This window comes from Thunnus thynnus, chromosome 4 (assembly GCF_963924715.1).
Source record: "Thunnus thynnus chromosome 4, fThuThy2.1, whole genome shotgun sequence".
Classification (NCBI taxonomy): Eukaryota; Metazoa; Chordata; class Actinopteri; order Scombriformes; family Scombridae; genus Thunnus; species Thunnus thynnus.
Window position 1 is genome coordinate 10,210,062 of NC_089520.1, and position 25,101 is coordinate 10,235,162.

The 25,101-nt window shown below is 39.8% G+C and overlaps 1 protein-coding gene across 3 annotated transcripts; it reads right to left on the reverse strand.

The window, feature by feature from the left end:
- Window positions 1–1,234: 1,234 nt before the first annotated feature.
- alpl (alkaline phosphatase, biomineralization associated) lies at window positions 1,235–23,417 on the reverse strand. Of its 3 annotated transcripts, none has more exons than XM_067586515.1 (12): window positions 23,239–23,417; window positions 20,490–20,655; window positions 19,862–19,981; window positions 18,467–18,582; window positions 16,573–16,747; window positions 14,690–14,865; window positions 10,077–10,217; window positions 9,848–9,917; window positions 9,574–9,708; window positions 5,025–5,216; window positions 4,801–4,920; window positions 1,235–2,006 (listed from the first exon to the last, which is right to left on the reverse strand). In XM_067586515.1, exons 2-12 carry the CDS (start codon window positions 20,608–20,610, stop codon window positions 1,741–1,743), a joined length of 1,632 nt encoding a protein of 543 aa, XP_067442616.1. In that variant the 5' UTR covers window positions 20,611–20,655; window positions 23,239–23,417; the 3' UTR covers window positions 1,235–1,740. The 3 variants fall into 3 exon arrangements, with proteins under 3 accessions (XP_067442616.1, XP_067442617.1, XP_067442618.1); XM_067586516.1 differs by having other exon boundaries at window positions 23,304–23,413; XM_067586517.1 differs by lacking the exon at window positions 23,239–23,417 and adding an exon at window positions 21,645–21,663.
- Between the last annotated feature and the right edge of the window lie 1,684 nt (window positions 23,418–25,101).

A 25,101-nucleotide genomic window follows, 5' to 3' on the forward strand; every position in this document is an offset into this window, starting at 1 on the left:
CTGGCTGCAGAAAAGGATGGTCACATGGGGAGAGGCTTAAGACATAGAAAATTACAGTGTCTCTGGTATGCAGCATTACACATGGCTCCATAATATGAACTCACCAGAAACCATGGCTTGCTTGAGAAAATTGTACGTCTGGTGAGGCTGTCTCAAGCCTTTCTATAGACCTGACTCGCTTCCGGCTGAAAAAATGAGAGTGACAAGGGACAAAGACTTCAGCAGCTATAGTTCTTCACCTGAACTGCTTGCCTTTATGGTTGATGGATTGAGTAGCAAAGCTTTGGCAAGGTGACCACTTACAATACATACAAGATACCACCAAGGCCTTTTCCTGGTTTCATTTCATCAGCCATTTAATCATTTTAGAAAATAGTAGGTTTCATTATTCTGGAAAAAAAAAAACTCCACTGTGAGTCATGTACAAATGTATTTGAGAGGAAGAGGATGTTGGAGGTTGAAACCTCACTTGATTATTCATGCCATAAAATCTGATACCCAGTGCCATCTATCTCTAAATATAGAACACAAGAGATAAAACAGGGTTTACAGGAAATTGATATTTGGCTGCCAAGAGGAATGGAAGAAAAATCCTTATCAGCAAAGGAAGTTTACATAAAAGCATAAAGTTGGTCCCCCAAGGCCCTTACCAGACTCCAAGCAGCCATTATATATGCTGATACTGAGATTGTACAAGTGACAGTGTGGGGATTTCATTTCATACCAGTTTAAGATAAACCTCCCCTTTTCGTGCTTCAGCCACCATGTGTCCTCCTCTGTTTTCCCAGTGACCACATGATGCCAAGGAATGCTTCATTCCATTCACATTCTTCACAAGCCACAACAGAACAGATGGAAAAGTACAACATATGTTGTATGGCATGCTATTTAGTGCCATACAATATCAGATATTTCTGGGGAGAGGTGGGAGAAATCATAAATGTGTTTTCACTTTGACCATGTGATGACGTGTTATCTGTACAGTAGGTCAGTAGCCTTTAATTGGTCTCATATGTCAAAGACTCCTCTTTTTTCCCTTAATATTCAGTTCTTCTAACGTTTTGCTTCACTTATTTGTTTAGTATTGTTCTGCAGAATAGTCAGAGCACTAACACAAGAAATGTTTAAGGATAAGGAGAAATTGAGAGCAACTATGTATGCAGGGAATCAAAATAAAATCTCATAAATGTGCATTTTGGGGAAGTTGAAATGTTGCAGCAAAAAAGACAAAAGATTATCAGAAAACGAAGACATTTCCTTTATTGGTTAAGAGATTGTACAACTTCTGTTATTGGACACAGATGATGGTAGGTGGGCTTTTTCAGTGCTATTTGTAAGTATGCACAAGGTGTTTGACAAATTATCCATGATATCTTTTACTTTTGTGTCAATTGTACTGTACATTCAATTGCCTCTTGTTTCGGCACAAAATCTGTCCTTTGAAATATAATTTCTTTTTGAACACATCATAATTACATGAGAGATCTTTTGCAAGCTTATGAGGTAGATTTTGTTATCTGCACATTTTTAAAAATTGAAACGTAATCAAACATTTGCAAAGCCAATGTATCTATTCAAACCTAAAGGGTTTACATTAACAAAGAGGTTTAACAGGTCAAGTGCCTAAACAGTGGTCCCATGATGAAAAAGGTGTAGAGTAAATTAGAAGAACAGCAAAATCTGGAAATGTATGACTGGTTTAAACAGGGTTATTAACAGGATGAGGGCTGTTGGGGGAGGTCAGCACAGAATTCGGGTGACTGTGAGAAGGGCAACAATGGTAGAGAGGACGGGGCGTAAACCGGTTGTCCCATCCTGCAACATACAGTGTTCCCTGTTCTGGCCGATACAGGCTGCATATGCCATTACGTGGGGGATGTAGTTCTGCTCGTGGACCCCGTGTAGCAGGTGAGCCAGCGGACCTTTAGCAAACACGGCCACGTCCTCTCCTCCGTGAGTCTCCATGCTCAGAGGTACAGCTGACTGGGCCTGGTAGTTGTTTTCCTCTGAAAGGAAGGAACACAGGGAGATGATGTAAAGATATTATTGTTTTTAACTTCTGTGATTGTGATGTTATTTATATAGTTATGATGTCAGATATTGATGCTAAACAATGGTCAAAGTTCCAAAACGTGAGGTTAACATATGTAGAAATGCTCCCTGCAAGTTAAAAGCCAGGGCTTCAGCCTGCTCTGAATGCTTGTGACATTTTTTACTACCTTGTCGACAAGCTGACGTCAGATCACTGTACATGCCCATAAACGGCCGTCCATTCCGGAGCCTTGGTTGCTACAGTTGTTGCTAAGGTTTTTCCCATGCGTTGTTTGCATTGTCCATTTGCATATTTCAGATAGTAATCCTACTATTATATAGTTATTATAGTCCTACTATTCATAGTCTGTTGACGTCAAGCACACAGGAACAGTGCCGGGCTGTGAGGCCAATTTGACATAATGGCCAAACCATGTAATTACAACTTCCAGGTCCATCATGTGATGCACACTGGCCCAAAAGGAATCCCCCCCTTTAACACAATCATTGGAAAAAGAGCAGCTAAATCAATGAATACATTTTTTGAGAGTTAAACCCCTGCATATGAATTGTTTTACTGTCAGAATTTGATCCATTCGGTCCAATAACATTTGGAAAGTCTAGAAGAGCTGCATGACTAAATTATTTTATCCCCATTAAAATGAGCAGAGAGCCAACCGGAAGTTAGCCGCATCGGCCAGCGGAAGTCTCTAGTGCACATGCTCTATATGGGCCCAACAATCAGGAAGCATGAGCAACATCTGGGTAATTTCTTTACCGCGGGAAGTCGATTTTTTGGCTTCATGCGCCACTGAGCAACTTTCATAGGAATGATCAGACGCCATCTTTGAGTCCGGTATCTAGTTCTTCTTAATACATCCATGCTTGACATAGCCTCTGACGCAGGAAGCTAACCAATCAGAACAGAGTGGGCTTATCGCGAGGGGGGCCTTAAAGAGACAGGAGCTAAAAAGGCCTGTTTCACACCGAGGCCAAAATGAGGGGCTTCATAAAGGGTCAGTGTAAGATAAATAAGGAGGTTCTTTTTAACTGTAAATCCACCCTTTTAATCTTAGTTATGTAGCATTAATCCAAGACAAACCTCTCAAACTTATACTACAGTATAACTAACTCGTGACTACACAGTATAACTCCTGTACACGTTATTTTGTGATCTACTCTAGTTTGCTGTTAGTGTTCTCAGTTGTTTCCAATGAAAGATGCTTGTTTTACATGTGAAGGTGGTGCAATGCCTCTTATAGTGTCATATTCTTTACTAAAACTGTAGTATTGTCTATTGTATGGAATCTTATATCGTTCATAAAGGTGTGCTTGAAAACAGGATTTTGTGTCTGTAATCTTAGTTTGAGACCTTTACATTGAAGTTTCTGCCTGCACACTCAGTTTTGCAAGTCAATCATGTGACAATCAACAGCTAGCTGCTAGCTAATACCCCTTTTCGACCAAGGCAGTTCGAGGACCGGTTCAGAGCCAGTGCCTAATCTCATACCAGTTCTTTGCGTTTTGACAGCCAAAAGAACCGGCTCTTGGCCAGGAAAACTGGTTCCAGAGTGGCACCAACTCTTTGTTATTCCTGAAGAAAGAACCACTTACATCTGGGGCTGGGGGCGGGATTATCGTGACCAACCAAAAACAAATCTCAGCCATTGTGGTGGAGATATTGGGCCAGGCTAAAAATTATTAATATGTCACTTTATTAAGTTTTAATATTTTTTCAGGTTAGAAAGTAAGTATGTAGATTCCTAATATGTGGTCAGTTTATCCAAATAACACCTTTTGTGAAGGAGCTGCTGGCTGGTGTTACACCGCATTGGTGACCCATCAGATTGTGTGACCTGCAGAGTTGGAAGAAGTACTCAGATCCTTTACTTAAGTAAACTTATCTGATGTATTAAATACATTTAACAAAGTACATCATTAATACTGATGAGTATGAATGCATAAGCAGTATTTTAATATATCAGTCACAGCCTGATCTGAGTACTTCTTCCAATACTTCAGGTCACACAGTCTGATGGGTCCCCAAATATGGTGTAACACAGGGCGAGACAGCCGTCAGTCATGTGATACAGTCCTTCTTGCTTGAGTATACTTCAGTGTGATCAGTCTGCTGGTAATGGCATACTTAATCATTCATTTAATAGGCAGTATGCAGTATCTACCAGAGAAAATAAAGCTGTGATGTACATGGATGGTAATGTAGTCCACCATTGTTGTTGTGCTTGAAGTTCTGCTTTTTTCCATTTTATGGCGGGTGGCAACCACTGTTATGGTGCATTACCACCACCTACTATCTTAGAGTGTGAAGTGCTTGAAGTTAGTGTTGCTAGGAAACTGGAGGCGTGTACAGTTACATAATGGCTTGGCTCTCTAGCCCGTGGAAAAACAAAGCAGTTCTTAGAGCGTTCGTTAGTTGAACCAACAGCCAACCAGCACCAACACCAGCCCAGCACCAGCACTAGGTTCCAGTTGGTGGAAAGGGGGTATAGGAGGTCCCATCTGGACCTCAGACTTCACACCGATGGCTGCACAGCTAAAATGAATACTTCAACATTTAACATACTGATCTATATAAACCCTAGAACGGATAACGTTAAAGGTGGACAGAATTAAGATTATAGATGGTTTTTTTATTTATTTTTTTTATTTTAGATGCAACGACATAAAGGGTGAAAATCCACCATAAATGCCTTAACCCTGCTCCTGATAGAATATATCTAAATCTGGTAGTTAAATCATTTCACTTACGGTAGTCAATGGTGGAGACGTTCTCCCTTGCACTGTTGACAATTTTGTAACCAGGTCCGTTCCCATATAAAATGGAGGTGAAGGGCTTCTGGTCAACATCACTCAACATGGGGGCCAAACCTGTGGATGCAGACAGAGTATTTGGCTTTATTATCACAACTTAATGAAACTGAAAATGTACAAATATAAAGTATGTGACCTCCTATTACATCATCATTACATACCAAAAATTGTGTTTCCTCTGGCTGTGTAACCTCCAAAGTTGAACATATGAGAATGGTCAGCAGTAACTATGGTCATTGTATCATGGATACTGGTAATGAGATCTGCCCTGCCGATGGCCCGGTCCATTTCCACGGCTTCATGCAGAGCCTGCTTGGCTTTGCCCTCATGGTGTCCGTGGTCGATACGTCCTCCTGATAGAGAGGAAAACAATACCAGTCAGTGGTCTCATTCTCTCAGTCTGACTAAACAATCATTGACATACTTGCAGGTGTTTGTCAGTCCCTCCACAGCCATTGACTGTAACCGTGCTTCTTTCAACATACTCAAATACACATTGTTATCAATACCAAACTTCCTGCACCTACTCTAACATTCTGTTGACATCGGTCATTTACAGATTTTTCAGTACTTTTTCCAATAACAATGATGTAGGACGACAACCGCTTGTTCTTTGATTGTGTTAACTAATCTTTGATTCTTACGGAAAATAAGAGACAGACTCCCTGGATTCCTAAATTTGTATGAGCGCACCCTCGGCCTGCAGAACTGATCTTTGTAACCTTTTGAGTGGGGGTTTGATCAGTGATGCTCAACAGACTGACAGGAAAGACCTCCTAATGAACCATTTCGATAAGTTGAATTATGACACAAACTAAAAGCATGAACTGACCCTAGAGGCCACTTGGACCGGGGGAAAACTACTCCCACCTTAGAGGGAAGACAGACTCTTATCTACAACGCCATAATCTAACCCAAATTCCTGCAGACTTTGTGTATACTGTCTATTGACAAGAGTTAAATTCCCTTATGTGAAGAGTTAATGAATGTTTGATAACCATGTATTTGTATTTTAAGTGTTTAACCTGTGATCCATTAACCTCATAGACAATCATATTCTAGTAGTTAAATTAGACAAGTAGTTGTGTTGAAAGAATGAAGTTTCTAAAATAATGTAAAGATAATATTTGAAGGATGTGAGTTTAAAGTTTTCTCTTATTGTTAATAATAATCTTATCACATAAGTGTTGGCTAACTTTATTTCCTTTCACCATAGTTTTAAACTTTATTTCAGTAGATGGTTTAAGATGTGTAGGTAGTTTGAGAAAGTTGAATCAATGACGGTTGTATGCTTAGACATCATGAAGTGTTAATATGAAGGTTAATGTTTGTTATTAGAAGAACTGATTTATTATGAATCATGTAAACTGCTTAACTGTTTCTTGAATGGTTTTACAAATATGATACAAGCTGACAGGACCGTTATTAATCAGAAATATCATGAATGCTTGGACATTATGAAAAGAATGTGTTACAGCTTTTATGTGAAATAACAGGCAACAGTGACTTGAAGTGTGAGTTTTTGCATGTAAAAACTCAGAATAAGATTTCCCCAAATTCCTTTACTTCATGAGGCCCAACCACACCTAAAGCACCTAGAACAAAGAAATTGAATATTCATCAATAATTCGGTGCGAAATCCGTTAGAACACACCCAAAGCTCCTCCCGTGTTATTCTAACTTATAAAAACAGCCTCAGAGAGATTCCTCTTTGAGCTGGCCTCTAAGAACTCAAGAAAGCTCTTAAGACGTCTCTTTTATTTGTTTTTCAACCAAATATATCCGTGTTAACCTTTTATTGCAACAAGTTAATTTGTTTTGTTTTATTAGTAACATTAAGTCTCGTATTTCCATTTAATTTAATAAGTAATTTAATTTGAAGTAAACGCGTTCAGTATTTTATTTTGAAGTAGATGCCGCTGAAGACTTGAGTGTAGTCAGACTAAACTTTATTCGACATTCAACTTAAGTTACTACAAGACAACCAAAAGCCTGAATCTGCAACTTCAATTCTTGAAGAAGAAGAAGCAGAAAAAGAAGAAGAACACTTGAAACTGCTCTCTGAGAGCAAGACTGCAACCCAGAAGTGAAGCCGGCCTGAAGGCTCTGCCAGAGCAGCCTGAAACGGCTCGATTCTTTACCGGCATTCAATGCCTCTGCATCCACTGAGATGCGCCACAGCCCACAGCTGATCTGGGCTCTTTCACAGCAACATTGCTAGTGATGCTGCGTCAAACAACGTTGGACCTGCCAAGATGACGCCCTTACCACGACAAGACACCTCAACAGTTAGACATAAAATAATTTATTTAGAGAAGTTGAATTAGCTTTACCTTAGCATTCCCCGATGCAACACGTTAAGCCTCGAGTCGCGCACTTCGAGCCACTGAATAATTTTCTTTATTATTTTTATTATCATTCATAGACCTTATTTATTTATTTAATTTTATTTGTTATTTTATGTATATCATCTATGCTTTATCATGTATCCTCAAGACTTTTAGCTATTAATAAATGTCTTCATTTATCCTAAAAGTGTTTGGTTGTTTCTTTGAGCTGCAGTAAACAGAGGTCACTGTTTGGGACAAGAACTTACGATTATGAGGCTGATTCATTAATTAAATCGAACAAGGATTAGTGCTCCCTCCTGGCATTAACAAATCCTAACCAAAAAGGAGGTGGTGCCCCCAATAATGAGGTAATTAAATAATAAAGTATGAATACTCCAACAATCATGATGATAAGACCAACACTCTCCTACAAAGGCTGCCTAGAATAATAAACAGCAACAGATAATAAAAATTCCTTCATAGCAAAAAGTATTTTGCATAGCTGATATGTGCAGTTTTATATTCTGTGCCTCCAACATAGTTGTCCACTTCTCTCCTGCCTCTGAGTCATTGGCTGCTTTGATGTTTTCTGGCTTTTATGTTTTTCCCAATCTATTCTGCGTGAATGTTACCGAATGTTATATCTTTCTCATTGTATTTTATTAAGTGCTGCAAAATACATTTTCCCTTGAAGCGACAATTAAGTGAAGGGAAGTTGGCAGCATGGTAGAAGACTGGAGAAATACTTGCCTTTGAACTAACTCTAAATGCGGATGTTTTATTGAGTGTAAGTGCTACTCAGTGATATGTTGTAATATAGAGTTCCAGAGCTACGGAAATAATATTGAGTCATTCTATGATTCATTCATTCATTCATTCAGATTCATGCTGGCACTGTATTTGATGATAAGGTGTGCTCTCATTGTAGGTGTGCCCCAGTAACCGAAGGGTTACTGCGCCTGCAACATAACCACAACGTCTCTTGTTCGATTCCAGTCAGGGACCTTTGATGCACGTCATACCCATCTCTTTCTCCCCTTGTTTCCTGTCTGACTCTTCACTGCCCATTGTCCAATAAAGTCAAAAATGCCAAAAAATAATCTTAAAACTTGCACATTGTAAAAGAATTTAGAGGTCTGAAGGACAGTTTACTTGGAAACTGAATGATAAGTGTGCCAATGGATTCATGCTCAATAGCACTGTTAGTGAACCACAGCCTGTGTCATGTCTCCTTTGTCAGTCAGCAGTCATCCATGACCTTACTTTATTTTTGAGGAACTGTACAAGTCACATCAGACCTTTGTAACAGAACAACAGTAATCATGTCTTGTTGTGTTGGATCATGAATGCAGTCAGTTGAAAAGTGACACCAACATATTACAGTACTTAGCATCCTAGCCTGACTCTGTCCAAAGTGGAAAAAAACACTATCACCTCTAAAGCTCACTAATTAACACACTGTATCTTGTTTGTTCACTCTATATACAACTCTGTGACTGTTGCTGTACCTCTACAGAGACATACCAACCCCTGTGTTTGACAGAGCCAGGCTAGCTGTTTACCCCTGCTTCCAGTCTTTATGCTATGCTAAGCCAACTATATGTTCCAACTCCGGCTCTGTACACAAACTTGAGATTCGCCTAAATTTCATGTCACTTTCCGAAAGAAACTGTGTTTTTCCAAAAACAATTTAAATACTCCTTTAACAATCTAACCTAACACATAACAAGATTAGGTAGCAACTGTGTCAAAAGGCAAACAAGCCAAATCATTAAATACCACACACAGCTGTCAACACCAGCTGGCCCTAGACTGTAACAGACGCCGTCAAACAAACCATATAAAGTAATAACTATAAGACAAGTCGGTCATTGCAGATATATCAGTATCAGTGTGTATGTCTACCAATAAATAACTGGAAATTAAAGTATAGAAATGCCAAACATATGCCGTGTCACCATTCTATATTTTGTCTAAAGTTTATTATTATATATTTTTCAGCTGCCTAGTACATTCCTTAGTGGCAATTTAAAAAAAACAATTAAAGCGAACCTCATCCAAAAATGTTTATTTTATGTTAGTGGTTGTGTAAAAAAAAATAATACTGGAAGATATACAGTATTATACAGTATATCAGGTTTTTTAAACTCTCAAATATCAATATCAGTATCAAAAATCCTGTGCCAGTCAGGCTTTAATAACTATAATCGGCCCAACAATCTCAGTTTGTATTCGCACCTTAAGGGACATTCACTGTCCACATTGCGATGTCTAAGACACATACTAAGACTTAACTAACTCAGTAGACCTTACAGCTCTTTATAAAATCATCACGATAACAAAAGACGACTGTCCAACCATGACAGAGGTACCAACTCACCTTCTACCAGCAGATAAAATCCACTGGGGTTCTTCCTCAGGATCTTGATGGCAACATCCACCATGTCTGTAAGTGAAGGGTCAGTCTCAGAGTTCCTCTCCAAGTCATACACCATATCCCCAGGTTCAAAGAGACCTGATGCAACACAAAGCACGGTTCAGGGAGAAATAGGATGTTACACACAGAAAATAAGCCTACAGCAGATGCATACACACATGGCTCTTCATTTACACTTCAATGAGAGTTTCATAATGCCACAAGACTCAAGACTCACCCAGTAAGTAATTCACGTTGTTAGGGTTCAGTGATAAGAGCTGCTTCTTGTTCCATACATAATGGCCTTTCTGCACAGTTAGAGGTAGAAAAAAAAAAAGACACAAATGTAAAGCACAGTGCGACTTGTAACACTTTGAACTCCTAAATATGTAAATGTAATTGGAAAGATAAAAGAGCTTGCAGAGAAATGAAAAGAGCAAAGAGAGAGACGAGGGGGAGGAATTTACTTTATCCTTCATCCTGTCAATCCACTCCTGCACCAGGTTTCTTCCGTCTTTTCTTGTGCCGCTGTGCTTCGCCATGCCAGGGTACTCTTCATCCGACTGGTTTTTGGGGAACATATACTTCCTCCCTCCACCCATAATCACCTGTAAAGCAACAACAGAACAGAAACATACAACCTTAGTCATATATCTGTTTTAGGACCAAATGATCCTGTGTATTATAGAGCAACAATTTAAACAGAACATCATCATCAGCTTGAGTACTGGTTACACTATAAATCAGTGTTTGTATTTAGCAAGTGACAAGTAGATGTTCGACAAAGTATCTGTTACATATTTGTGCATCTTCTAGGTCACTACAAGCCAAATCACCTGATACTCTGAGCACTTTCCAGTGAAACCTCATTTTCATCATCAGAAAATTCCCATTTCTGATTTGCTGGAAAGTATGGATTAACTTTTAGGAACTGGACAGTATAATTGGAGTCCTGTAACTGTTTTTTTTTCTGGCTCTATGTTCCTAGCTGCCGTTCTCCACCAGTCCTCCAGTTTGTTTAGACTGGACTGTGTAGGAGAAGACTTGTTTGAGTTGGACTTTTAAAGGAGACGATCTGCCATGATAATTATTTAAGTTGCCTATATAAGTTAGTCTGTCTTTGTTTTCATTCTGGTCTGTACACACACAGCTTATACTCTGTCTCAGTTATTACAGTGCATGTAAAGCAATAATAAATATGTGTTCTGAGTTTTTCCACACCACAGAAAAATGTGTTATTAACCACCGAGCCAAATAAGAATGATTAAAAAAAATAGCCAAGTATATAAAATTAGGTTTCATAATCGTGAAAAACATGCAGTATTCTAAGCTCTGAAATGCTGGAGGCGCTGAAACCACACCCTGAACTTAACGCTCATGCCCAACTCCCTTAAAAAAAACAAAAAAAAACCTTGTTTGTAGGTGTAAGACAAGCAACATGGATGATATTTTAAAAAATAAAAGTAACGCTAGAAGCCACTGTTTAATTTGTGAAGAAATAACAGTTTTGACATTATGCCAAAGACCTATATGTATTGTGTTGCAAAGATATCTACTGAAGTTAGCATGCTAACCAGCTAGCTAGGTTTTCTGTTTATTACAGATGAGAGAGGTTGGAGTGTTGTCGGGTTATTATGAAGAGGATTGTGTTTCTGGGATTTTGGTTTTCTGTCGCTCTGTTTTTCCTCTTGTGTTCATATGCTCCTCTCCAGCCTGCTTTTCTCTCTGCCCCTCTACACACCTGTCCTGCATCAGTCTCGTCAGCCCTGCCCTGCTCCCCTTGTTTCCCTCAGCCCATCAGCTCCCTGCCTGTTCTCCTGTTCCAACATCTCATTCTACTCACCTGAGCTTCTCCGCCCATCTCCCTACCTGCACCTCATCTCCTCGTCAGTTCAAGGAAATCTTTATTATCCCCAATATGTACAATTTGTTGTACAGCCAGCAGTACCACACAACCATCACACAAAAGAATAAATACAACAAAACACGTGGAGTATTAAAGGCAATAAATACAACACAATAATGCATTGTTTAAAAGGCCAATGGCAGCCAGAACAAAAGAATTCCTAAGCCTATTGGTCCTGCATGTAGGCAGACTGTATCTGCAGCCAAACAGGAGCAACTCCCTGGACAGGGGATGGCTAAGATCAGCCAGGACTGACTTGGCCCTCCTCAAGTCCTAACCTGATACAAAAGAGTCAAATCATTAAGGGTTGTGCCTGCAATATTGCTGCACACTTTGACTATACTATGCAGCTTGTTTCTCTCTTTTTTTTTAAGGGCAAGTGACCCATACCAGCTGCTGAAGGAGAAAGTCAAGACGGATTCAATAAAACATTTTCATAAAAGTGTTGTTCACATTGAATCTACAAAGTTTACGATAAAAATACATCCGCTGGCGGGCTTTTTTGCATACAGCATCCACATGAAGATCGAAGGTCAGCTTATCATCAAATACAGTGCCAAGATATTTGTTCTGCTGCACAACCTCAACAGCCTGATCATTAATTAACACAGGGGAGATGACCATAGGATTCTTCCTGAAATCTATTGTCATCTCTTCAGTTTTAGACACATTGATGTTTTAAGGACGTGCTGTGCCATTCTGTGAATCCTGCCACTACAGGGTCATGATCAGGGTCATCACTGCTGAGGAGAGACACAATCACTGAATCATCTGCGAACTTGAGGATATGACGCCTCAAATATTGGCTTTGGCACTTTGTTTGTGTACAACACAAATAAAAGAGACGAGAGGATGCTCCCCTGTGGCGATCCGGGGGAGGAAAAAACAACATCAGATAAAACACTTAACTCTCACATGTTGTGACTTCTCAGTTAAAAAGTCCATAGGCTAACATATCAGGCCAGGATCAATGCTGTGGATTCTCCTTAACCTTTCTGCTTAAAATATGTGGTTGGATACAGTTAAAAGCTGAGGAGAAATCAATAAAAACTAGATGTACAAAAGTCTTTGCCAGAATCATGTTAAGTTGGGTGCCTGTCGCATCGCCAACACCCCCTGCCAGACCTGTAAGCAAATTGAAGCGGATCCAAATTTGCTAGCATTTTCTTCAGAAGTTCATCCTTCACAATCTTCTCAAGTGATTTGATAACCAGAGACGTTAAGTGCCACAGGCCTGTTGTCCTTAAGTGTCTTTGCAGAATTGTTTTGGCAAAGGTACAATAATGGATTTCTTCCAAACATAAAGGAACCCTGTGAAGATGGAAAGACAACTTGAAAATAAAACAGAATATACCTACCAACTGTTCGGCACAATTTTTAAGGATACGTAGGGATACAGACAAGAGTTCAATGTCGGGGGTCCACAGTGTCTCCCTAGCAATCACAGTGTTACACCAGTTTTTGTTGATAGAGACACAAGCCCCCACCGAGTGATTTACCAATCACTGTGGAGTCTCTGTCAAGATGAAATGGTATTCTAAAGCCCTCGATTTCCAGATTGGACTGTGAGTCTTGTTCCTCGAGTCACGTTTCCGTTAAAGCAAGATGACAAGTGCTCTTATACTCCATCAGGAACTTGACATTTGCCTGAAGCCTATCAACTTTTTTCGGAATAGCTGGACATTGGCAAGGATCCCCGTGGGAAGGGGCATCAGACAGCGGCCTTGTCCCCCACAGCAGGATCCAGCTGGGTGATCTACATGGGAAGGGCTGTCAAGAGATCTACGGTGCCCACACCAGAGTTGCAGGGAAGCAGGGGGGGACTCATGGCTATAGTGGAGAGGCTCCCGGTATTCACAAAGTCCGCACAAGAAGTTACATAAAAGCATTAAAATGAGGAGGAAGCCAGTCAAACAAAGGTGAGTCATTTTTGCTTCTGTCACATGCTGATCAGTTAAAAAAAAAATGTAGACAAGACAAATCAAACAAGTTAAAAACCACAGCACACACAGCACACCGCCCAACTGCTGCTACCTGTCACCATTACCAGCAGAGTCAGAGAGGTTTTCAGTTAGTATTTTAGTCCTGTGTTTCAGTTCAGCCTTGTTGGATCCTTTGTTCTGTTCTGTTTGGTTTTCAATGCCTGTAATCCTGTATCCTGTTCCTGAGTCTTGAATAAAGATTTATTCTTCAAGTTCCTGTTGCCTGCAGTCTCCTGCACTTGGGTCCATCTGCACCGCTTCACTCTTCATAACAGTTTGCAGTTATAAATCAACATACCAGTGCTAAACTCTATGTGGTGACGCATAAGAGCCTGGAACTGGTTGTAACCATCACCAATAACAACCAAAAAAAGATAGATAGATAAAGTAACCCTAATCCTAACCAGCTGCTAAGTCAGAACCATGCATGTTTAATTTAAAATGTGTTATTTGTGGGAATCTGAATGTCTGAATCAATGGCAGGAGGAGGAAAGAAAGGAGGTTTGCTGCAGTGAAGCTGGTAGCCTGCAGGTCTGAGCAGCTGTTGCAGAGGAGAGAGGACTGGAGAGAACATGTGACCGAAACTAAACAGAAAATAAAAAAAGGTGCGGAGAAGTTGCCAGTGAGAGAGAGAGACAGCAAAGGAGAGCTAATGTGTCTGTCTGTGTGAGACAGAGGGAGACGGGAGTAACATTAACTCCATGAAACAGGACGTCTACTGGTAAGATTGATAATAATACTGTGCAGTGAGGTAGGTTATGTTCAAGATTTGAGAGCAATCAGTAAAATACCTTTAGCTAATTATTTAGTTTAGCTAGATGTTGCCTAGGAACACAAATGGCAAGAATTTTGAGGCCCAGGTAAAGTGAAAATTAACAGATTGTATTTTTAGATGTGATTATATGGCATTTTGTTGGCAAGTGGCCGTGGTATAAACATGACTATTCCACAGAGTCCTTTCCTTTGTCCGGTTGTTCTGAGCCCCTGAGTCAAATCTTTACGAACAACCAACACTTAAACACCAAACAATATTGAGTTTACAATCATAAGACAAAGAAAAACAAAAAGGCAACAACTGAGAAGCTGGAACAAGGAAATGTTTGATTCACTTATGCCGATTATTTTTCTGTGGATCGTCTAATCAATCAAATCGTCGTTTCAGCGCTGATCACAATAAATACTTTTGACTCACATCGATGTTGGGAATGTTTTCGAAGAGTTGTCTGGCGATATCCCTGCAGCCGTCCTGCAGTGCTTCGGCTGGCATCTCGTTGTCAGAGTACCAGTCTCTGTCCACGCTGTGGGCATAAGCAGCACTGGGAGTGGCATGGTTGACACGAGTCGTAGTCACTATTCCCACTGACTTGCCTGCAGAGGACGGACACACACACACACACACACGCTCAGTTTTAGTGTTTCACCAGAAAGTGTATTCTTGCACAGCTGGATACAAAGACGGAATATTGTATTAAACCGTGGCTGTAACCTGGAAGATATTCAGACTGCTACCTCATTTTAGTTTTGGCTTAACTTGAGAGTGCGTCGTTGCATGGAACAAGAACAGCCAGTTATGACAGGAGGAATGCTTACAAACAAACAATAAATCTTTTATTGTACATGTGGGCATGATGTGAATATTGTGTATTGAAATAGAAAAAGTCTGAACCTATCCTTCAAATCATGTGAAAAAAAATCTCTACTTGCGTGTTGCGACTGCTCTCTGCTGGAATTCTAGGAAAATATAAAAAAAAAAATAAAAAACAACAGTAGTGGCTATGATTCAGGCAAATGTTTTGTCTTGGCAAATGTTAATCTTCAAATTTTAAGTTTTTTTGTTTTTAAAATCAGATGGTCTGTTTACTAATCAATTGTTTTTTTCCACTTAGGGATATCATAATATTATACATTTTGATTCGGTTGTGTAGTCAAATTCTCCACAAGAAAACGCTGAGACTGCTCAGCCCCGACCTGAATAACATTTCTATTGAATCATTTCTCCCAGTGACCTTTCTTATGTGTCTTGGAGGTGTCACAATAAATTAGGAACCAGCTGTCTTAAAATGTCATAAAATGATCACTTCTCCATTTCTGTTTGCTTCGTAAAGGAGGTCTGCCGCTGCCTGCCATATTCACTGAGAACTAACTGGATCTCTCATTATCTGTGACCCCTGAACCCCACACCCTGACCCTCACCCACCTCTAACTTATCCCCAACCTTTGCCCTCTGAAAATCCACTGTATTCATTCCTTCCATATCTCTGTCTCCTTTTCTTCTGTGCCTCTTGTTGTTTGGTCTTTAAAGAGTTACGTTACATGCACTTAAGCAGACAGCACAACAGCATGAAGTAGAAAAAGTAGAAGCACGTTCTTAAAGAAAATCAGACGTCATTCATTGGAACTCTTACAAAAAGGTAAGAGTTCAAGATTTTCATTGAAACTGTTTAAATGAGATGTAGGTGTGGGATGTATGTTGCCTTTTGGCTCCATGGAAACAACATTAAACTGATGAATTTAAAATTAAACACCTGTGTGCAACTGTTTTTATATGTACTAACAACACTACAAACCACTTGAATCAAGGATACAGACACATCAGGGTTCAGAAAGGTGAGAAAAAAAAAAAAAAAACCTGATGAAACTTCATAGCAAAGATGTGCAAAAAGTTTTGTTTTTTTTAAAATTAGTATTAAGTTTACTCCTTGTCGTCTCTAATGAGAATACATAAAAAGTAAACCTTTGGATCAGGTGAATGTCACTTACAAACTGCAGAAGATAACTTTGGTTCAAAGCTAAAAATTGGAATGAGCAGAGTGGAAAAAAAAAAAAAAAACACGTACTAAAAGCGCCGCTTTCAAAACCACTTCAAAGTCATTGCTTTGAGCGATTGAGACACCCCAGTGAGAATTCCCAATTTGCAGTAACACAGCATTAGCCACAGCCACAATTAGGCTTCCTCTGACTTGAAACGCACGCTACAATTTGCAAACAACTGTAAAAAATTACAGTTCTGCATCCCCATAGACAAAGACACAGCCTGGAAAACGGCTTGTGTTGTGTTATATCATCTCACTCTACCTGCGTCTTTCGCCCATCTGAGGATGGAGGTGACCTCATTGCCCTCTGTGGTGTTGCACTGGGATCGGACAGCAGCTGCGCTCACTCCCACCGTGCCCTCGTTGGCCTTGACCCCGCAGAGGTAAGCTGTGGCTGTCCCCGCGCTGTCCGGCACCTGTGCATTGGTGTTGTATGTCTGCAGAGATAAAGGCCGTTGACATGTCATTGGGATTCAAAAAAAGGATTGTGATCATTCTGATATGCTGGTGATGGGATGTTATTAGTTTACACATGACGCTGGGCTGATGCTTTCCATACAATATGTATGTAAAAGGTGTGAATGAGTTAAAGGACGAGGCTGGCAGTATTCTTTATTTTTCTTGTTGTCAGCAAATCCACAATCAAAACCAACTATGCATTTGTTTGTCTCTCAGTGCTTTTTGAAACCCATTTTACACTTCACGTGTCTTGCAGCAGACAAATTCCTGCAAGATGTTGAAAAGTTGTAAATGCAACCGTCTCTCTAAGACACATACGTGAGCGTTAAAACCTCCCACAGAGCACTGAACTGTGCAGGTGAGGGAGCGTCGTGAATGAGGAACCCATGATGATAAAACGTTTGGCTCGCTGATAGTTTATATATGTTTGTGTTAATTTATGTATGGTTGTTAGCTAGCTGACAGACCTGTTATTGTAACTAAACTGCTGGAGGGCATAAGACTTTGGCAGTTACCAAATAGCTTCAGCTGCAATGGAGTAGAGCCAGGAAATCAAGACGATTGGTTCAAAGGATGACAGATTTATCAGATCCGTTATCGTCTCTGTTGGCAGATTTATGATCTCCAAACAGAGATGCATATATGTGGTTAAGTGTGATTCAAAGTGTTTTAGATCTTATTTGGATTTGGGGACGCCCTGGTAACCGAATGCTTACTGTGTGATGCATGTCATACCCATCTCTCTCCCCTTGTTTCTTGTCTGCCTCCTCACTGCCCACTATCCAGTAAAGGCAAAGCAATTCCAAAAAAAAGTCTGATTTGGATTTTATCCAAATACGAGAAACTTTGGGGCTTTGACTTTCCACCCTTGTCTGTCTTTCAGTTCAACAACCCTTGGCTCCTACTGTAATAAATATTTAAAAAAAACACAACAACAACTGACAAATACTTGCCTGGATACAAGCCTGGAGCACGTGGATTGATTTTCAGCCCTTTGATAGTGTAAACAGACCGATGTTTCAACGCCACTGTGTTTTCAGAGTCAACGAGGGCATAAGGAGAAGAAGAAGCACCTGATTCAGCGGCATTTTGCTTGGAAGACATGTGGAGAAGCCCTTTCTATTTTTTGTTTTTTAAAAAAAGGCTCAGTTTATTTCCTAAAACAGCTGGCCACTGCAGTTTTCAGAAAACATTATGCAAACAGGAGTAAACAGAAGGGGTCGGAACTTTTTTTTCAACTGTGGATTAATATAGATTTGTTGCAGCAGCATTAGCCGTAAGGGGTATTTAGGCAGCAGGACAGTGTATGTAGGATTCAAAATAAACTAAAGTGCTTTTGTTCATTCAATAAGTTAGTCAATATGTTAAATCACGCAATGGCTACACAGCTAATAATCATTAGTAGGATCGATTCGTGTGTTGACAGTAAGAAAATCTAGAATATCAACTTGTACTTTTACTGATACGTATAAAGCCATAGTTGCTGATGTTTTGCAGACCTAAGGTATAAATAATAAAACTACTCTATGATGTCTGGTAGGCTTTTTCATCATTTCTGTAATATAATACACAGCCAGTATGGCATCACACTATGAATGACCTTGTTTACGGTCACAGACCTTGTCAGGAAGCCATTACTGGCAACAGTAAGATCAATACATTGCGCTATACTGTGTGACATAATAACCGACTCGGACCTTGGCCAAAGAGACAAAAGGGAACTTGTCCATCTCCAGCTGTGTCTCTTCTCCGCTCTGTCCGTTCAGCTGACCCTTCAGGATTCGAGCGGCCGTCACAGTGGGAACGCCCATCCCTTAACACCAAAAACAGGTCAACTGTTAGTATTGCATTAGTTTTCCCTCAAGGGGGGTTGACAGGATGAGCATTCACGTAACAAACAAACACTTTTCATTGTACTGATTCACTCAAATCGCGCAACACAAAAGATTTGCTTTCTTTGACATAGAAGGAGATGACTGCTGTTAGTCCAAACTAACAACTCAGTGCCAATCTGACTGACAACCTGAATGGGCCTTAAAAAAACTTCAGATACTGGCAGAACAACAAAAAGCAAAGATAAACAAAACGTTCACTTTCTAGGTCATGTAGTTAATCTATAACATGCCAGACTTGGATGATCTTAATTTACCATGACTTTCTGTTGTTTGGTTTTCTAGACTGAATGCTTTTTTTTTTTTTTATAATAAATTAGGAGAAAGCGTGTATTATACTTTTCATGTCTCGGGAAGCAATCTTTCCTCTGCCCCACGTGGGTGAATTTAATTTTCCTTGACTATTTGTTGTTTGGTTTTGTAAACTAAATGCTTGAAATTAAAGATGATCACAGGAAAGTATAAGAGCGGTAAACCACATCATTCTTGTATTGTACACAGGAAGAAAAACAAATGAGGGAACTATCCCTAAGCACATTTTTTTCCCCCCCTACGTCTTTCCTGGTAATTAATTGTTGAGAAACTTTTTTTTTTATTTTCCACTGAGACAATCATTTCCTGTTGTATCCACAGTTAAAAACAAATGTTTTTTTAAAAAAAAAAAAAATCATAAGATGCTGCCTGTTGTTCTCCAACTCCACTGACATGACCATGCATGCAGCACTGCGCAAGAATGTCATGTTGTGCCTATAGTCCAAACAGAGAGCAGGAGGCCCGATGGAGGATAAAAAGTTATTGTGCGACCAGTGAGCGACGAAGCACAAACACAAGCTCAGTGATGTGATGGCAGCACAGTTGTTTTGTGGCCCCATTATTCATTATTCACCTTGCGTGTTTGAAAAATCTCATTCATGTTCTCCTGAAATATATCCGTCCTCTATCGCATAGTTTCGGCTTAAATTAAACTGTTGGCTCTGCTGGTTTGTCCGTACTTAATCTTATCTAACAAAAACTGACAGGAAGTGCGGTCAAAGCTCTGCACTGACAATTTTTGGTCTTTAATGAGGAGCTTACTGAAAATCAAATCCCCCTGCAGCAAGGTTACCTTCTACCTTTAAGTGGACTTACGCAGCGTTTTGCTGGAATTTCATCATTTCTTGCCACACATTAGCATGTAGAGAACATGGTGTCGTGACTTACCGTCTCCAAGGAAGAGGATGAGATTCTTTGCTTTGTTTTTATTAAGATTTTGCAGGGTCAGAGCGTTCTTCAGGGTCCGCTGGGCCCACGCATTCCAAAATTTGGGATCCTTTTCTTGTTCTGTGTATTATAATAAACACGTCTCATTAGCTTTAGTTCAAGGAATCACCAGATAGATAAAGGTTTAGGTTTGTCTGTCAAAATGTAACATGTTCTATGTGAATTTGGACAGATTATGCATTGACACTGACTGTAATTTATTTAACATTTCAGTGTTTTGCAATGATCATACAAAAGTCTTATCCACTTGATCCCATATTGTGTACATAGAGGAAAAGTGTAAGCTGTATGTCACACTATGTGAGCTCTATGAACCACAGTAACAGAAACATACAATTCCACATCTACACATTTCACCAGGTTCATCTCTTGTATAGTCTTGAAAAAGGCGACGACACAAGTTGTTGCAAGACAAATCCACATCTACCTCCTGCAGGGAAGTAGGTTGAGCATTTTTTAAACAATGAATTCCTGTTATTTTCTGGTAACAATACCACCCAATGTTTTAAAAACAGGAAAACTCTTCTGAAGTTCCTGAAATGGTTCCAAGACTAACACAGGAACTTACCAGGGAATTGTGGCTTCCCCAAACTCTCCAAGAACAGACAGGCGCAAATGATGAGCAGGGCTGTCACCTTCATGTTGTCGTCTCTGCGTGGCTGACGTGTTTCTCTACACAGCCATAACATGCAACTCTGAGAAGCTGAGGAAGCCTGTCTGCCGTCGCCTCACGGCTACAAGAGGGAAAAAAAAGGACACTAGTAATTAAGTCTGTGTCATCTCGTCATACATTGACTCTGACACAGTGGTTTAATATTTATTTACTCTGTGATGGCTTGACTAAGCACACTTGATTCAGGCAAATAACACATTTCTTGCTCATGCTCTACAAATATTCACATTCTGTAAATGACCAGTATAACCGCAGGTTTGTCTTGTTGAATAGGAAACTCCACAGGAGTATTGGTTCTTTGCTTAGTGGGATCTCCTTGTGGACTTACTCCCCTCTCTCACGTCATAGGTTTCTCAAATATAGAAACAGGCCAAATAAGGTTGTTTAGGAATGGAGGCTAGAAAACAACCAACAGACTGTTTTCATGTTTTCAAAACTGTGTAGAGGAAAGACATGCCTCTGCATTATTGAACCTGGTCTCCCTTTTTAAAAGTGGATCTCTCAGCCCACCATCAGGCTTTGCATCGGAAACAAAAGCAAAGCTTCGTAAAGTTAAGCTGGAGGCCTTGCTGTGAATGTAAGTAGTCACAACGGGGGCTCCTTATGGGTCCTGGCCAGTCAGGCTTTCATCTATAATTATCCACACCCTCCTCCTTTCTTCCCCATGCTTATAGTCAAGGTCATTTTAATGGGATTGAGCTCCATAGCACCGAGAGGTTTAAGGGCCATAACAAAGCCGATTAACACTAAATGATTGACTGGACACATCCAACCATGAGAAAAGAAACTTAAGATACTGATACTTTTATCGCAAAAATCTTTTAATTCCGACAAGAGGCTTCTGATTCTTTTTTGCTGCGGTTGTGTGCAAATATTTGTGTTGTACTCTCCAAACCGCAAGCTAAGTACAACACTATATGATGATGAATGACAGCCTGTTTTGTTAGATGTGTTTACCATCAAGTCCCAGCCTGTTGTCATTTAACCAAACACGCATCATACCTTCCCAGTGCTCTTACTGACTATAATGAAACTCCTTGCAAAGATCACCTCATCATCAACACCTCCAACCGCTTGCTCAGGCTGCCAGGCTGCACCATCTGGTTTAATAAGAAACAGGTAAGACTGAACCAACCAGGACATAAAAAAAAGAAGCACCTCCACCAATCAGATAGACATTGATGGATATTACAACAAGGTACAGCATTAATTAAAAATGCCAGAAGCTACACGCTTTTACCATTCCTCAGATGCAGTGGGCCAGTTGTGCTCAGCGGCATCAGAAGTTGCCAGGTCCACCCAGAGGCAGTGAACCGGCCAGTCTGCAGGTGAAGAAGCAGAGAAGTGCCACCACCGCTACCAGCAGGATGGCAGACAGGGCAGTGGTCAGTAACACGTGAAGTCCCGCTTCAGTCATGGTGTCACCGAGCACTGGACTGCACCAGCGTGCCCAAACCAAACTGGTTTTTTAGATAGAGAGCAATAGTTTCAGCCCACCCTCCTCAGCTCTATCCTGAGCTGCTGTTTGAGCCTGAGGCAAGTGTTACTTCACTCGGGTCCTCTAGCAAGTAGACGCATTGGACGCAAGGATTAAGATTTTAAACTGTGCTCAGAGCTGTAGGGCTGACAGGCAGGCAGAGGCTCACCTCAGGTGATCCGGATTTCTGTGTGTTGAGTCTTAGTTATTGACTATGTTGTCTTCCACTGTGTGTGATAATTGGTTTGATAAGCCAATTATCACACATAGGAGTGTCATGTCTCATTCTGTTAGGTCGGTTAGTCAAGTTAATGTCTTGTTTTGTAAGCCTTTTTTTTTTCCAGTAGAGTTATGTTTTGTTGACCTCTTTTTAACTCTTTTGACCTCTTTCACTTAACTAAGTTATCTCTATTTATTTGTATTTCTTGAATCTTTGGGGGGAAAATAAAACCCAATTTTGAAATTTAAACCTGTGTTTCCTTGTGCTTTGATTGCTTGGCCAATGACACTACTGTTTGTGTGGATATTTATTAGCTAAAAAACTGAATTCATCATTACTCTTCCAACAACTGATTTCATGGGGTTGCACTACTATAAAGTAGAGTCTCCCAAAAGTTTTTCATGTCCAAAAGCCCTCAAATAGATCTGCAAAAGTCCACACCACGTCTGAAATTCTGTCCTTAAAAAAAACCCCATGTGAGATATACGTACAAACATGGCATTTATTGTAACTTCCAAAACATTAAGGGGTTAAAGGGAATTAAAGGAAAACTCATGAACCTAAAGAAAGCACGTGTACAATCTCCCACTTCCATGATTTACAGGTCACAATCAGGAATTTGCAACATCAAATCCTGTATAAATTAAATAAAACTATACTTCTGAATCCCATCAAGGACCAGTATTTAATCCCTACTGAAAAACAGGATTCACAAAAGACCTGCTCTCGGTGCAACAGTTGATCAAATACCCCTCTCTTCCAAAATCTACAGTTAAAGGATAAACTCGCAGGAATACTAAGAGCGGATGCTGAGAGGAAAGATGCCAAAAAAAAAAAAAAAAAAAAAATACAAAAAAAAATACACGATTCCGACGGCACGTTTCTCCAAAAGCAACCTGTTTTGTACAGAACAAGACAAAAAAAAGTTGTATTGTAGTTTTACTTACTACAAGTATCGTTCCGGAGCAGAAATCTAACTCCAAATGTGCGTGCAGTTCATTCAGTCCTTCACCTTGAAATGTGTGTCCTTGTCGCTGCTCTCTCGGTCCTTTTTATGAGGCCACAGTTGTTCGACTGTTGCTGCGGGGGCCTGAGAATAGAGGTCTGTATCCCACGAGGGAGAAAAAAAAAAAAAAAAAACCTTAGAAATAACGATGCTGTGCAGCTGCAAGTGGAGTACATGAACCGAGAGCTCCGCCTGCCTGACGACCGATGCACTGCTGCAAGGACAGTACTGAATACTGTGTCCATTGACTGTATAGAAGTATTTATATACAGAACAAAACAAAACTCCATTACAAAAAATACTAGTTTCAAATGTTTACTGAAGTTAAAAATAACGACACAATTGTTTACATTTAACATTTAATTTGCACATTAATAACATATCTGCAATTTGCACCATGCACATTTTACATTTAATTTATTAATTATTTTTATTTAGTATAGTAGTCTACCTATCTATAAAATGTGGCCTGCTTAAAGTAGGCTATCAAAAGTAAAAGTAGTCATTTTACAACATAATGTGTCCTCTATATGTCATAATGTGAAAAGGTTCACTAAGTCCTGGTTCCCAACATTAATATTGTTTTTGTGTGTTAAATCATTCATTTCAGTCTAATTTTTCTGTTAATTTCAGTCATGTTGCGCAAATGTAATACAGTTGAGTATGTTGTGTTTCACAGTGTTATACTTTGTTGAAAGGCTTCAGTCCTGTTTTTTTTGAGGGTTGTGATGGTAGCGCAGATCGTCTGATTAATCAGTGGTAGTGACAACAGGTGTGCATCATCAGCTGCGCTCAATAGTGAGTCACTAGGCTCTGGGAAGTTGAGGTGGAAAGGATAAAACTGTTCTGTAGTAAATGACATTGTGTATTTGGTGCACTCGTAGCTGTGTGTGTAATCATAGGAAATTGTGATTGTCAGCAGTAACAGAAGTTTAGAAGTTATATTTTAAGGCTTGATATCAGTCTTGCTCACTCGATGGTAACCTGAGCAAATGATACATTCCAGTTAGGTGAGGCTGAGAAGGTAAAAGGCCAGTCGCTGATCAGTTGAGATGGAGTAGGGAAGAGAGTAGGTGGCAGCTTGCTGTGAGGCTGCAGATTTTATTTGTTTGTTGGCATGGCTTTAAGTTATTTTTGTAAAAATTCCCAGAGTTCTCAGAGCTTCTGTTTCATTCATAGTTTTAATAATAAATATCACTTCTTGAGCCTGCTGACCTGCTTCTTGGTAACATCCCTTTAAATGTTTCCAGTGCCAAATACCATCCTCTGCCTTTTATATGGGGTGGTGGCATTACACATATATTATAACACTGGACTATAATTACTGATAACATGTAGTGCTATACATAGATTAAACAGTTTAAGGGAAATCAAACTTTAACTACCTTATATAAAACAGTTGCATGTAGTTTATTTTTTTAATTTAGTGTTTATTATATAAGGACAAGTACGTAGTATTTATAGCCTATACTACTTTGCAATACCAGTCCAGGGACTGGCCTTTAAAATACACAAAACTCAAGAAAATACATAGAGAACAACAAAATACAACATTTTGAAAAGAAATGTGTGTGAATGCTGACAACTGAAATAACTTGCAAAGCATTGCTGCAAATACAACACACTCGTTCAGCATCCCCATCTCTACAACTTTGCAGAATTTGGCTAACATGATATATTACATTTAAGAGATATGACAGTTAATAAGTAGTATGGTGGTGTTTTACTCATGACCACAAGGTGGGGGCATTGGTGCCATGATTCAGTATGTCGTACAGATTCTCATAGAGAACTTGTGTACCAA

What these genes read in the sequence shown, in the direction of transcription:
- alpl (XM_067586515.1), bottom strand. Translation starts at nt 20,610, where the DNA reads ATGTTATGGCTGTGTAGAGAAACACGTCAGCCACGCAGAGACGACAAC. An exon ending in CATCCTCTTCCTTGGAGACG is followed by an intron (nt 18,583 to 19,861) that starts GTAAGTCACGAC and finishes TTTGGTGTTAAG; the next exon opens with GGATGGGCGTTCCCACTGTG. An exon ending in ATTTTATCTGCTGGTAGAAG is followed by an intron (nt 5,217 to 9,573) that starts GTGAGTTGGTAC and finishes CCTCTCTATCAG; the next exon opens with GAGGACGTATCGACCACGGA.